This window comes from Haliotis rufescens, unplaced genomic scaffold (genome assembly GCF_023055435.1).
Source record: "Haliotis rufescens isolate VD_foot unplaced genomic scaffold, xgHalRufe1.0.p SCAF_18, whole genome shotgun sequence".
NCBI lineage: Eukaryota > Metazoa > Mollusca > Gastropoda > Lepetellida > Haliotidae > Haliotis > Haliotis rufescens.
Window position 1 is genome coordinate 18,468,399 of NW_025963868.1, and position 16,129 is coordinate 18,484,527.

A 16,129-nucleotide genomic window follows, 5' to 3' on the forward strand; every position below is an offset into this window, starting at 1 on the left:
GTGGGTGTGTATGTTGGTTGGTGTGTATGTTTGTGGGTGTGTATGTTGGTGGGTGTGTATGTTGGTTGGTGTGTATGTTGGTTGGTGTGTATGTTTGTGGGTGTGTATGATGGTGGGTGTGTATGTTGGTTGATGTGTATGTTGGTGGGTGTGTATGATGGTGGGTATGTATGTTGGTTGGCGTGTATGTTGGTGGGTGTGTATGTTGGTGGGTGTGTATGATGGTGGGTATGTATGTTGGTTGGTGTGTATGTTGGTTGATGTGTATGTTGGTGGGTGTGTATGATGGTGGGTGTGTATGATGGTGGGTGTGTATGATGGTGGGTGTGTATGTTGGCAGGCGTCTATGCATGTGGGTGTGTATGTTGGTTGGTGTGTGTGTTTGTGGGTGTGTATGATTGTGGGTGTGTATGATGGTGGGTGTGTATGTTTGTGGGTGTGTATGACGGTGGGTGTGTATGTTTGTGGGTGTGTATGTTGGTGGGTGTGTATGTTTGTGGGTGTGTATATTGGCAGGCGTCTATGTTTGTGGGTGTGTATGTTGGTTGGTGTGTATGTTGTGGGTGTGTATGATGGCGGGTGTGTGTGGTACAGGTGTAGGGTACATATATTGGGAGAATGTGTCAGGTAAAAGTGACGTTAGAGGGATGAAAGTGCTTCGCATTGCTGATTCCGCACGGATCTGTGGTTAGATGAGGTCCCAGCCACACGTCCAAGAGGTACGCCGCTCCAGAGCCCGTTGTCAATCCAATACTGTAGGACAGAGTCATTATGTTGCCTGCAACACGAACAACGCGTGTTCGTTAAACGTCGCTTTAATGTTTGTGGGTGTGTATGACGGTGGGTGTGTATGTTTGTGGGTGTGTATGTTGGTGGGTGTGTATGTTGGCAGGCGTCTATGTTTGTGGGTGTGTATGTTGGTTGATGTGTATGTTGGTTGGTGTGTGTGTTGGTTGGTGTGTATGTTGGTTGGTGTGTATGTTGGTGGGTATGTATTTTGGTTGGTGTGTATTTTGGTTGGTGTGTATGTTGTTGGGTATGTGTGTTGGTGGGTGTGTATGTTGGTTGGTGTGTATGTTGGTGGGTATGTATGTTGGCAGGCGTCTATGTTTGTGGGTGTGTATGTTGGTTGGTGTGTATGATGGTGGGTGTGTATGTTGGTTGGTGTGTATGATGGTGGGTGTGTGTGTTGGTTGGTGTGTATGTTGGTGGGTGTGTATGATGGTGGGTATGTATGTTGGTGGGTGTGTATGTTGGTGGGTGTGTATGTTTGTGGGTGTGTATGTTTGTGGGTGTGTATGATGGTGGGTGTGTATGTTGGTTGGTGTGTATGTTGGTGGGTGTGTATGATGGTGGGTATGTATGTTGGTGGGTGTGTATGATGGTGGGTGTGTATGTTGGCAGGCGTCTATGCATGTGGGTGTGTATGTTGGTTGGTGTGTGTGTTTGTGGGTGTGTATGTTTGTGGGTGTGTATGTTGGTGGGTGTGTATGTTGGTTGGTGTGTATGTTGGTAGGTGTGTATGATGGTGGGTGGGTGGGTGTGTATTGGAATGTATATACTGTGAATGGATAAAGGTACAGGTGTAGGGTACATATATTGGGAGAATGTGTCAGGTAAAAGTGACGTTAGAGGGATGAAAGTGCGTCGCATTGCTGATTCCGCACGGATCTGTGGTTAGATGAGGTCCCAGCCACACGTCCAAGAGGTACGCCGCTCCAGAGCCCGTTGTCAATCCAATACTGTAGGACAGAGTCATTATGTTGCCTGCAACACGAACAACGCGTGTTCGTTAAACGTCGCTTTAATGTTTCATTACAAGTTCATGACATCGGCATCATATAACAGTTGCTATCTGACATATTTTTCTGGACTGTGATTTTTTGTCCTTGGGTCATGACTTCTCTGTGTCACGCACACCTAAGATACTTTATCATAACAATTCACAAAGAATTAATTGACTTATACCCGTGCAATCTCGATAATAAGGCGCGTCATTCAGCGGCTAAAGTATCCTATGCATACAAGCACAGACATTGCAAAACAAATAATAAGTAAAATACAGAAATTTCGAAGTTGTCTATAGTGAAAATATACATCAGTTCAGAGTATCAACAATTATAAGTTCTGCTGTCTTGCAATTAAAAAATGATCAAAATCAACACTGGTGTTTCCTCTAAAGCCATTCGAAGCATCCTTTGCCAGAGTTGACTGCCTATGCTTTCTTCAATATGGGTTCCTTAGAAGATGAGATGGTAACAGACTTGTGGTTGTTGTACATCATTCACTAATACAATCACTGTGCGCAAGTTTTCAAATACATCTCTATAGTTACACGATGGATGTCTTACTTGTGATGTGTTATTGTACATCGGGTTTTCACTTGTTTGGGACATCGTGAACAACATTTCCATTCAGTAATTGTAGAAGATTACAAGTGCAGTTGTGCAAATATAGTCCCGCCAGTGACTTGTTTCTTGAACTATTGAAATTGATACACTATATTTGACTTAGTCCATGTGTCCGTGTGAAAATTCTTTAACCTCAATTTTGAGAAGAGTCAATGTCACGATAGGAGTACTTCCTTTTTCACAATACAATATATTTCTACGCTACAATAAGAGCTATTCTACCTATAGTGGAGGCATAGAGTGTCGGAACACAACCTCCGAACACAAAAAATGCACTGAGTAACACAACTAACAAACACAAAACATGCACTGAGTAACACAACTCCCAAACACAAAACATGCACTGAGTAACACAACTAACAAACACAAAACATGCACTGAATAACACAACTAACAAACACAAAACATGCACTGAGTAATACAACTAACAAACACAAAACATGCACTGAGTAACACAACTTCCAAACAAAAATCTTGCAGTGAGTAACACAAATTCCAAACACAAAACATGCACTGAGTAACACAACTTCCAAACACAAAACATGCACTGAGACACACAATTTCCTGTAACAAAAAGGCACTGAGTTATAACGCTAACTAATAATAATGGTAAGTCCAGTTTTACTGTATCAGATTCAGTTAATGTTCATATCGCTACATTTCTATTTCCAAGATCTTTTGACCACAAATCATCGGTGCCCACTCATATGTCATACTCAGCCCCCTGGGGAGTGCACAATCCAAACTGTCGCATGTGGCACTAGTGGCTTACAGTCACATACCAGTTAATGTTCATATCGCTACATTTCTAGTTCCAAGATCTTTTGACCACAAATCATCGGTGCTCACTCATATGTCATACTCAGCCCCCTGGGGAGTGCACAATCCAAACTGTCGCATGTGGCACTAGTGGCTTACAGTCACATTACCATCTAAACCTACCGCGTACCCATTCAATGCTGGATAAACAAGGCATATTTCGAACAGTTTCCTGCCTAAGGAGTGCCGGTTAGAACAGAAACCTTAAATACTTAGGAATGAAACTGTTGAACACAGTCAAACATCCAGCTACTCGCCATGAACAACGTTGCTCAACCTCCCCTGATTTGTGACCTGGACGTGACCTGGATCCGTGGTACCAATCTCGGAGTAATACATAAGCTGCCTTTGCCATACGCACTGAGAAATGCAACTTCGCAAAACATTCCCGTCACATAATATGCACCGACACATACAATTCCTGCCAAATAACATACATTGACGAACAAAAATGCGTGCCACACAACATGCACTGAATAATACACTTCCTGACACATAACATGCACTGATTAAAACTCCTAGTCGGGTAACTTGCACTGATAAATACTTTCCATCACAATGCGTGCACTGAATATTACAGCTGCTTGCTATGTAACATGCTCTGAATAATTCATCCTGCCACATATCATGTTCTGAATAATCCATCCTGCCACACATCATGCTCTGAATAATCCATCCTGCCACATATCTTGCTCTGAATAATCCATCCTGCCACACATCATGCTCTGAATAATCCATCCTGTCACACATCATGCTCTGAATAATCCATCCTGCCACACATCATGCTCTGAATTATCCATCCTGCCACATATCGTGCTCTGAATAATCCATCCTGCCACACATCATGCTCTGAATAATCCATCCTGCCACACATCATGCTCTGAATAATCCATCCTGTCACACATCATGCTCTGAATAATCCATCCTGCCACACATCATTCTCTGAATAATCCATCCTGTCACATATCATGCTCTGAATAATCCATCCTGTCACATATCATGCTCTGAATAATCCATCCTGCCACATATCATGCTCTGAATAATCAATCCTGTCACATATCATGCTCTGAATAATCCATCCTGCCACATATCATGCTCTGAATAATCCATCCTGTCACATATCATGCTCTGAATAATCAATCCTGTCACATATCATGCTCTGAATAATCCATCCTGCCACATATCATGCTCTGAATAATCCATCCTGTCACATATCATGCTCTGAATAATCAATCCTGTCACATATCATGCTCTGAATAATCCATCCTGCCACATATCATGCTCTGAATAATCCATCCTGCCACATATCATGCTCTGAATAATCCATCCTGCCACATATCATGCTCTGAATAATCCATCCTGTCACATATCATGCTCTGAATAATCCATCCTGTCACATATCATGCTCTGAATAATCCATCCTGCCACATATCATGCTCTGAATAATCAATCCTGTCACATATCATGCTCTGAATAATCCATCCTGCCACATATCATGCTCTGAATAATCCATCCTGCCACATATCATGCTCTGAATAATCAATCCTGCCACATATCATGCTCTGAATAATCCATCCTGCCACATATCATGCTCTGAATAGGGGGGGCGGTCGGGTAGCCTAGTGGTTAAAGCGTTCGCTCGTCACGCCGAAGACCCGGGTTCGATTTTCGACATGGGTACAATGTGTGAAGCCCATTTCTGGTGTCCCCCGCCGTGATATTGCTGGAATATTGCTAAAAGCGGCGTAAAACCATACTCAGTCAGTCAGTCAGTCATGCTCTGAATAATCCATCCTGCCACATATCATGCTCTGAGTAATCCATCCTGCCACATAACGTGCTCTGAGTAATCCATCCTGCCACATATCATGCTCTGAAAAATCCATCCTGCCACATAACATGCTCTGAGTAATCCATCCTGCCACATAACATGCTCTGAGTAATCCATCCTGCCACGTATCATGCTCTGAGTAATCCATCCTGCCACATATCGTGCTCTGAATAATCCATCCTGCCACGTACCATGCTCTGAGTAGTCCATCCTGCCACATATCATGCATTGAATAATACAACTTCCCATCACATATCATGCATTGAGTAATACAACCTTCTATCACATATACAACCAAACACCATTGTGTCGAACTTGCTGTTGTCTCGAAGTAAAACTTTGGCCCATGCTTATTCCTTCTGTATTCATCATTTTCGGTTTTGTCGAACCTCAGGTAACTCGAAGTATTTACGTAGGTCCCTTAAACTTTGACACAACGGAATTTGACTGTAACTTGCATTGCATTACACTCTGAAAGTAGTAACACTTTCCTACCACATAATTCTCTCTGCTCCTCTGACACTTTCGATGGTGCTAGGATCATCGGTACACTGCCAAAATAGCCGTTGGTGATGCCGAGAATGATCGAGAGAATGATGGGCCAGCCATCTCCTTTGAGTGTCGGAGAGAGACGTGGCGTGGCACACAGCATGAGCAGCGGAACCAGCCCTACCCGGCACAGGGTCAGTACCGCCAGCCGACAGGGAGGCCAGTCGTAGTTGACAGACGCAATCACCTACAACACCACATTTCCGAAAGGTCAAATGAAGAACATGAGTGATCAACATATATAAGGTGTAAATGTGTGTGTCATAAAAGAATACCTCACATGATCATGATAAATACTAGTACATAACTCACGTGTCGCGGTGTCCATCAATAGAAGTATCAACATCCATCTTAATTACACATGTACAATTTGACTGTATTAAGGAACAAACAATGACTTCCAAATATGGATTGATATGATGTAAAATATCACGTAATTACCACAAAGAAGATTTTTAAACATATGTCATTGAATTACAAATATTCATGGCTCAATGTGTACATGTATCGTCTTTACAAAGGTTAAGTGATGTAAAGCGATATAACGCAATTTAAACACAAGACGAACAAGGAACTGCTTATTTGAATCTGCACGGAAGCGATATTGCTTGTGTATTGCCACATGCTATCCAGTGGAGTGCACTAGCTGCTACACCGCCAGACGTTCTGTAAGAACGTGGTATAAGAAGACAGGACTGACATGCACTTGGTCAAACAATGAGTCTAATCCATGACATATACATATACACAGAGATTTACAGATAACAAACAGGGAAACACGTGATGACAAGGACGAAATGAATTTTCTATTTGACATCAATGAATTGTCAAACATATTCCACTACACCATGTCTGTTAGGAAATACGTACTTAGTTGTATATCACTTACAACCTCTCACTATATGACTGCTACACAGCGAACATCATAACAGTCTGTGTGTTGTTATTTATTACAGATATTGCTATTTCCACGATAGTATTACACTTTTTATGCACCTTAGAATATATTTATTTATTTCAATGTTTTAGATACATACTATTCCCCGCTATCTCAATTTATATTTATAGAAATGGTAATTTGGACAACTTTTGATCAATCCATTTGCCCCATTATATATGTTTAAAAGCAAAACCTACCTAATAGTATCACTCCAGTAACGGCCGATATTGTGGCGTGCCAGTTTTCGGTAACATATGGCATAATGCAGCTGGTCATATATGGAGAATCTCATCCGAGTGTCTTTTGACATCAAATATAACAACACGAGTTGATAAAAGTGGGTTTTACTCCAAGGCTTGCCGAGGAATTTTTCCACTTTTATCAACGAGTGTTGATCTATTTGATGTCAAAAAGACACTAGGGTGACACTTTATTTATCATCCAACATCATTCTTCCAACTTTATCAGTTTGTAGACAGTAATAAGCAGTGTCTTAAGTGTAAAAAGCACTGCTAACAGCTTCATTAGCACAGCCATCGGTGATGTCATTTGATTGTGACGTCATGGTAACCAATGACATCACAATGATCTGCAAAGCTTTGTGATGCAATTTCATTGTAGATATCGCTTGATCCCACCCAAGCGACATCTCCTGTAGGAGCCAGTTTTGGCTGATAAATTCCTATCACCATTTCCTATCACCAGTCAACAGTAACGTCTGTCTAAATCCGTTATAGCTATGCAGTAGAGGGGTTTCAGAGTTATCACATGATGCCTTGCCAGTTGACATATTGGTTATATTCGTTTTCGTAGCAACGGTTGCGCCATTAGACTCGCTCCACCAATGTGAACGTCAATCTGGCCTCTAGCAATCTTCTCTCATTGAAAGTTATGGAAGACCCTGAGAAGACCTGGTGTGGCCAACAAGTTATAATTGTAGTCAAAACACGATATACTGAAGAAAACAATTCAACAATATCTTGCATTATTTCTCACTACACAACCGAGTGGTTTCCGCTTGCACTTTCAAAACACGAACAACAGATCCTAGAAAACAAGCTACAAACATCATACATACCGATTGTGACCAATGCCAACATCGAGTCGATGAAAGATAGCGGAACAAACATTCCACGCAAAATGTTATGCGAATCAACATACCCTTTTCGTTTATTTCAGCTTAAAAGCGCGTTTGTGTGCATTTACCTTTTCATGTCAAGGGCAGTTAATTTATACGTAGAGTGAGAGTGGTTTCCCTTTGAGTGTGTGTACAATAATAGATCATAATACTGTATTAAATGAAGTGTATTTAAGAAGGCACCTTGTCGATTATGTATAACAGGATGGTATGCAATCTGAGAAACATTTAATCCATGAATGAATTATATTTTCATTGGAATGATAAAAGAAAAGAAATTAGGTTTATCCTCTCAGTGTTGTGTAAAGATACTTAATGTCATTTACTGAAGATTGCAAGCAGCCGTTATATGTTTTTCAGATTGGCAAATTTCCGTGCCATTTGTGTAAAAATTTGATTCTTTATCTTGTCAGAGACGAATGTGAAGATTGACAAATTCCATAGTATTGGACAGTGCTAGAAGAGTTACAAAAGATTTCAGACCAGCATAATATCGTAATTTATCATTTTTATGTTCGAAATCGTCCAAATTATTTGCCTTAATTTCAACTATTTATTTTAAGTAGAAGATTCTCGTCTTTAAGTGTTTCATTTTCTGGTGTAAGAATGTCAATTTCAATATTGTACACTTCAGGTGTAACTGCACAGACCAGATCGTCGGGTTCAGTCTCTGATTCGCATCAATGGTTCCTCTTCTTGTTCATCAATCCGCATGTCTCATCAGTTCCTTGCGTCACGGAATAACAAAGAGTACTAATGTGTACTTCAAATGACATATACACCTCTTGCACAACACGGTTATTTAACCACCTGAACAGTGTCCTTGCGATAAACCTCATGTTAAAAATGGGAGATTTAAGCCTACCTCTAGATCACTATGGCAACTATCACATTTCTTCCCATAAGTGTTCCATCTGCTTTTGTTGCTCTTGTCAAGTTTCAAACTGGGTGTCAAGTCGGGATGGGTGAAAAACCCCGAACAGGATTATTTATTTCTATTTTTCCATCATAATGATACAATTGCATTGCAGCATCTGCAGTTCAGACCTGCTTCGAATTGCTTACATTTACCAGTGACTAATTTCTGTGTCAAAGCCTGTGTCGACATGGCCATTGGTAATATTTTGGCTAATTAAAATGTTTTCGGCTTAATATGAAGAGGTTGTTAAAAACCTTTAGACCCACTTCAAAATTCATGAATAATTGATTACTCACAAGGAATACCTTCGCTGCGGTAACGATAGACATAGCGACTAGCAAAAACCCTTCTAATAAATATTGAAGCATAACTGATTTGATTTGCAAAACAACATTACCTATCTGTCTTACACAGCTTTCAAACTAACCCCCGACAAAATGATCGCTTCTCACACGCATGCATTGCCTATCCTGGAATGCCATAGTTTCCCCTGTTGACAGCTGCCAACCACAAACGGCGCCGTTTCTGACGTGGATCTCTTATTGATTATGCCCGGGAATCTAAAAAATACCCTCGTTTCGATTTGCACGATTGCTGCAGTTAATCACCGCGCGTGAAACGGACATATTAGCAGCTTGACACATATAGAGGCCGTGTTGACGTTTTCTCACTTCTTTAGGTTGACAACCTATGTTGTGCCACGCAATGCTTCATGGGTACTGAAACCCCTCAATAACTGTCAGGTGACTTAATCTCTCACACGATTATAATCAACTGTCAAACCCCATAATTAAACCCATGTCCAAAACTCGTTTCTATACTGTTATTTATGTATTTCTCACTTCATAATGATACGCAGATTAAGTCGTGAGACAAAACATTGGGAAGTGCTACCACCATTTCCTGGGACGATGTGTCCAAATACTTGTAAAGTTGCCACACCGTTTCACGTTTGTCATCAGCGGATAGAACAGGTTGTTGACCAGTTGTTACTGGCATTTACTCATTGAGGTTTCCAAACTCCAGTAGTTCGAGTGTGGCCATGCCTGCATTTTATGGATTGTCGAGTTACTAGTCCAGGAAAATAGAAAATAGTCAAAAGAAAAATGACGACCCAACGCACACACCATTCGGAAGGTATGACATTTGGTTATGCTTAGGTTATGTCTAAGGATCAATCTAGACCTGTTCTTATTTTTGTTAATATCGTTCAATGTCTGAGTCGGCTGTTGAAGTTTTTTAGGTCAATTTAAGGTATGAGATAATGGTTTTGAGATGACAATATTCATGAACAATATTTAATTTGTGTATTATTTCATAATATGGCTTCTGCCAAATACTAAAAGCATACTAAAACATTCTGTTTGCCAATTTCTGATACATTTGTGAAGTACATTTCTTTTATATTCATTTCAAGATATCAAAGAAAACAAATAATATTTACAGGTAATTACATATCCTGAAAACAAATTAATACAAAAACCAATACAGATAAATGGACATCACGTAAATAGTTTTTGATGTGGTAACCACAAAATACAAAATAGTCTTCAAAAGAAATGTGAGGACTGGATATTACGAATGTTACAACATCACCCAAAGTGATTAGCATGGCTGACATAGAATGTGTCTAAATATTTCTGGATGATCTCAACCCAACGTTGAATCGAGTTTTCTGTGCTGTTGCGCCCCCGGCAAATTCTCTGCTCACACAAGTTTGATTCGTATCTTTTCAGAGCAGCTTGCTCCCGTTAGACTATTGTTGTGTATACTTAGTGTATGGAGGCGGGCCCGGTACACACACACAACATTGGAATCACCCAAAACTTTGAAACTTTAAACGGTTTCTCACCAGTCACGATAGGACTTCTTTCACAAGTGCCTGACTAGAGAACGAAAGTCCATGGAGGAAATGCGCAGTGTCAGTTTTCACAACACAACTAGTGAAAAACCCATTCGCCTTCACAAACGCTGATGCCAGTGTGTGTCCATCTCTTGTGTACATTGGAACTGGAGCTGTACAGTGCCAGTTAGTTTTACACACATTCTGTATGATCAGGTGTCATTATATTCCACTTGGAGATAATATCAACCACTGGCATATTTATCCCAAACTTAAGCTGAACTACACTGTATTGTAAACTGTGCATAATACAAGATATATCAAATGGAGACATTTAGCCTTTATTGTCTGGACACATTCACGTACTGTTTTGATTGCACGTAATACGTTGGATTTAACACAGAAGAAACTTGTTAAATCAATGCAAGTGTTGAGTTCCGAGTCTCACATAGAAGGAATTGTATAGTAGTGAAATCTTTTGTTGTGGACATTACATGAAGTCATAGAGGTATATCTACAAAGACTTGAGTCAAGTGACAACTTTGTTTCGCTGTGACAAGTTAGTGAAATAGGCAGGGGTATGTGACCTTTGGAAAATGGACTTGCAGAGGGCTTGCAGAAGACTTGCAGAGGAATGGCTTAACATCCAAGAAGATATGAGTATACCCCAAGGGAAGGATGAACCTTCCACATTATAGGGTTATCGGTGGTTCGCTTGCTTTATCGAAAGTTCGAGGTGAGAATATGTACTACGTATATAAACCCTACTATTTTGTTTATTTATCATAAATATTTTGACTTTTAATTGGATTAGAATGCGTCGAAACTACTTCGCGATTTATAAATGTGGTCCCTTCTGTTGCAATCATTCTGACGGAAAAAAGTCACATTTGGAAATTGATTATCAGCACTATGCCAGCCTAATGAAGCTTTGTTGTAGTCCTATACAAATATGGACCCACTTGTTTTGATCACCATATAAGACGGCGCAAAGTGGGCCCACATTTTAGAAAATTGCTATCATCACCAAACAAACCAAAGCAGATATACATATATTACACTCAACATATGACAACTACCGACTTGTGGGCCTATCTGCAGTCGTCTCTATTCAGAAAGTAAACTAATATTTACGAGTTATTAATTTAATTTGCAAGCATCGTTTTTAATTTTCTGCAGGTTACGGATGAAAATATAATTCTATAATGTATTCAAACATTAATTAAGAATACGGTTTACCTTAGGGCCAATTAATAGTTCGACCGACGACAACATACAGCGTGACTGACGCCATTTGTCGCAAATTCGAAAACAACGGAGATTGAAATAAGAGTGACCTCCCTTTTCCAATAAGAACCCAAGCTCCTTCCCAGCGCGTGACACCTTCGTTACACTCTCGGTAATAGCGCTGCCACCAGTGTGGGCGAGGCCATTTCAAGAATCTTGAAATTTGCCCTCTAACCCCAAATGTAGTAACGTTGATACTTTTGTTTATGTCTTTGGGAATGGCATGATATTTCATTTTGAAAAGGTTTACGACTGACCATGTTTTCCAGACGTATTTACTTTGTTGTTTTAATAATCAGATTGGTTCGAGATTGCAGACTAACGGAAAATCAACCAACTTCTCCCTTACATTCTTACTATATCAATAACACAATAGTTTTAATGAAACAGAAATTCAAATTGACAAACGAAGAATTTAATTGAGCAGCGATAGGCGTATTCGGCATCACGACAGTCGTCACTTATTTGTAAACATAACGGTCATTCGGTTGCGAGTTCAACTCCAAGCATGGTTGGGGCCATCTATTCACAGTGGGGAGTTTTGACTGAAACTTAGGCAACGAAGAAAGTATCAGCTCGTTTTCGTTCCAAAGCTTCTGACTTCTGATAAAAAAGGCATATTTCATGATAATCTAGCTCTGTTTATAGCTGATCCACAAAGATTCCTGCAACGATTGTGATTTACACCAGTGCAAATTTGTATGATTTTATATTGTGATTTACACCAGTGCAAATTTGTATGTATATATTGTATTGTGAACGTTTAATGACAACGCAATATGATCCTTTTAGGCGGATATGCCAAGCTGAGCGTATATTGTTTCTTTGGGTTACAAAGAGTCCAAATGTTGTGTACAGAAAAAATTTAAATCGCCCCTCATTGACTCTCGATCTTTCCTTCAAATCAACATTTCATATGAAAGACAAATCATGACAGATACAAACAGTTTGTAAGAAAACTTCCTTCTCATTCGGCTTTGATTGGAATACAACCTTTTCATATTGAAAGTCATGAACGGGCTGATTAATACGTGTGCCTCACACTATTTAGATGCTTTATTTTACAAACCTCACTTATGTTTCATGTGAACGCATACTCAATTTACATGATAATACTACATGTAAACTTACTACGTATGTATAGTTACACATGTGCAAAATTACTCACTTGTGTAAATGTCGTTCATGTGAAGGATGTATTCTGAAAATGGTTGTTCTCTTCACTCAAGACGGGATGGAATATACATATTCCTATGAAGATCTAATCCAAGCAATAGGCTCTTTAAATAGTACCTAATCATCCCGCTGCAACTTTTTGATCCTTATTTGAATTCATTATCTGTGTGCTGCTTGTTATTCTTACTATACATCTGGCTTCATTATCCGTGTGCTATTTGTTATTCTTACTGTACATCTGGCTTCAGCCGATTATCTGTGTGCAACTTGTTTTCTAATACCCCTGTTAATGTTAATCTGATGCCTAGCACAACATAACGTGTATATAACCGCTTGGTTGCAGTCCCCCTAGCTTGATAACAGTGTAAGAATCTAAACGCAATAAACCAGAAGTTTTTATCTCTAAAGTGGTATGTTTTCGTATTTACTCATCCACTTTTAGAATGCCAAACAAACAGAATGTTGCACAACAGGTATCACAACTTGCCCGAGACATAAAACTAACAGAATATGAAGTCAAACCTTCCGAATACTTTGTGTGCTACGTTACTAACATTCTAGGTGTCTATTGAAAATTGTATGAACCCAACCAAATTGTTGAAGCTTACATTTCTGTATTGCCGAATTAAGGTTGATGCTTTCTCTTTGCCATGTTTGTTGTGGGATAGTGTCTATATATGCCGGATAGCTTATGCATTGCTACATGCTTAGCCGTGGTGTTAGATCGTTTATACATTATCATGAGCACTGCGTGACATCGATACAACTAAGACATTGCTATATGCATACTAAGCGCTTGTCCTGTGCCCTGGGAAGGAGTGGGACATGAGTTATACAGTGCTCTACACTTACAGTGATGTGGAGATGATACATACAGTGTTCTATGCATTCCGGCGACGTGAAGAATAATACATCAGGTACCCTATGTTATGCGGGGATTGTGCTCTGTACTTTCTGTTCCGCATGGAATGAGGTATGCGTTATGCAGTGCCCTCTAAGGATGTACTTTTGATGTTCAGGAATTATATGCTATTAATGATTATGTTGGACAAAATAATATTAACCCACACTGAAAAGATAAAGATGGCCAAACACTATCTTACCTTTCCAATAAAGTCAAACAAATTGAACACCGCCATGAGGAGAATTGGCATCCACGTTCCAATGTGACAACTAATTACTTCCGACTCAATCCCCGGAAATAAGCACAGCGTCACAAAGTAGGCTAAGCCGATTGAAACCATATACGGCCAGACCGTCCGTGACACCTCGTACCGCATCTCCAATCCCCCTGCAAATAGAATTAGATGGGTCTGTACATAGGAGTATATGTTCCTTACAGTTTTCATGAGGTACGCGTTGTGGTAGTAGTTCATATATCCATGTGCCATTATAATTATGTAATATACAAATAAAAGCGACAAAACACTTTCCATATTCATAAGGAATCGATTCTACGATTCCAACTATATCATCAGCCTGTGTCTTTGAATCACTATTAAATAGTGACGATACCAGGTAACGCTAACAGGTGCACGTATCCTGCCCCACCGGTGGTGACTCATCTTTTAATGGCAACTAGTATTAGTACATCCACTTACATTGCCTGTTTTGTTAAAAAAAATAACTGCCCCTTTTTCAGATGGATGAACACATGGGCATTTGAAGTGACCGAAATTGCTAAATCTTTATGTAATTTCTCCTTACTTTTGGTATCTAGTTTGAGTTGCAGTGTTCCTAAGACGTCTTGATGCCATATCCCACCCTATTTCTCTGTGAACACTTCAGATATGATGTGGAGTTCTTTGCGTTGCAAGTTTATGTTTACGGTTACTTTTACAAAATCTCTGAATTTCTATGTTCATCCAAGGTCTGATCTTTACTTCTGACTGTAATAATCGTTTTTGGAATAAACTGGTAATAAATATTGATAAATAAATCTGTTAACTTGTTGACGACCAAGTCAATATGAAATTTATTTAAAAAATAATTCCAAGTATACTTACATAAATATGACATTGATTCCAAAGAATGATAATATATCTTTCTTACAAAACTTGTGTCATTGGGTTTACAGTTACTTAGACTAACATATAATCATATATACGGTAAAATGATCGCTACACATGGGTTGAAGAACATCAGAAGTAAACACTACATTGATTTGAAACCAATATTCAATCTATAAGAGTTCGGGAGTTCTCAGTAATCCTTGTGGTTTAATAATAATATAATGAATCCCATTAGTTGCTTGCAAATGTTCTTGTCGTTGTATATATATGATAAGGTAATCAATACTAAAATCACCTCTTTCTCGATATCTAGGTCAACCGCGTCAACCATAATGAATAGTCATGTCCACAAATAAGATATACACTGAAATCAAGACACGGTTTAGCAGATGGGTCGATGTTGAGAATTAATGTACAAAGTGGGAAGATCATATATTGTGTGTACTTTGGTGAAATGGTCCCTTGGACATTTTCGTATCGGCCGCCATTTGCACTATCCTGGTGACATGGTAACTGCTTCTGATTTCGGTATATCTAGAAGATTACGCGATGATAAGTTGCTAAATGTTATCATGAAGAAACGGAAACCTGTATGTATATATACATGTATACGTGGACAACTTCGAAGGAATTCTTTCTTGTGAATCCATAAAGTAGTACCTATTTCCTGCTTTGATTAATGTTAAATTCAATATTTCAAGCATCTACCTTTGATTATTATTTCATATTAAATCCCCAAAGCAATCTAAATGCACATTCTGAATTCCGTAACACAATATCAAGTCATACAAGGTCATACGACTGACGTCACTTCGTCAATATGTTAATCACTAATGAACAGTTATTGTATAATAATGTATGGTTATTGTGAAAGTAGAACCCGCCCATGACATGTAGTGCCATACTGTCTTTTCTGATTAGCCTGTTTTAGTCATATGGGCATATATTTCCATGAAAAGGGCGCTAGCATTGGACATTTAGTATTAAACCATCCATTAAACTGACATCATCTATTACCCGATCTATTAACATAAAGCTCCACAGACTTTAAAATCATAATTTGAAGATATTACGATAATTCCTTACCAGATATATTATGAGTGTCTCCACTTGATTTTCTTGTATAATTTACCAATAGTAGCCTTGTAATGTATCAATGTCATAAATTAAATGTATTTCTGCACATCATTCCAATGTCATGTTG

General features: G+C 39.2%; 1 protein-coding gene across 1 annotated transcript in view; it reads right to left on the reverse strand.

The window, feature by feature from the left end:
• Positions 1-1,290: 1,290 nt before the first annotated feature.
• The window catches only part of LOC124123569 (equilibrative nucleoside transporter 4-like), a 28,468-nt gene continuing 13,629 nt past the window's right edge, over positions 1,291-16,129 (reverse strand). The window contains exons 6-8 of the mRNA XM_046486769.2: positions 14,017-14,204; positions 5,557-5,797; positions 1,291-1,767 (exon numbers count right to left, since the gene is read on the reverse strand). Coding sequence (XP_046342725.1) covers positions 1,613-1,767; positions 5,557-5,797; positions 14,017-14,204 — 584 coding nt within the window. The 3' untranslated portion in view covers positions 1,291-1,612. The remainder of the gene's footprint in view (positions 1,768-5,556; positions 5,798-14,016; positions 14,205-16,129) is intronic.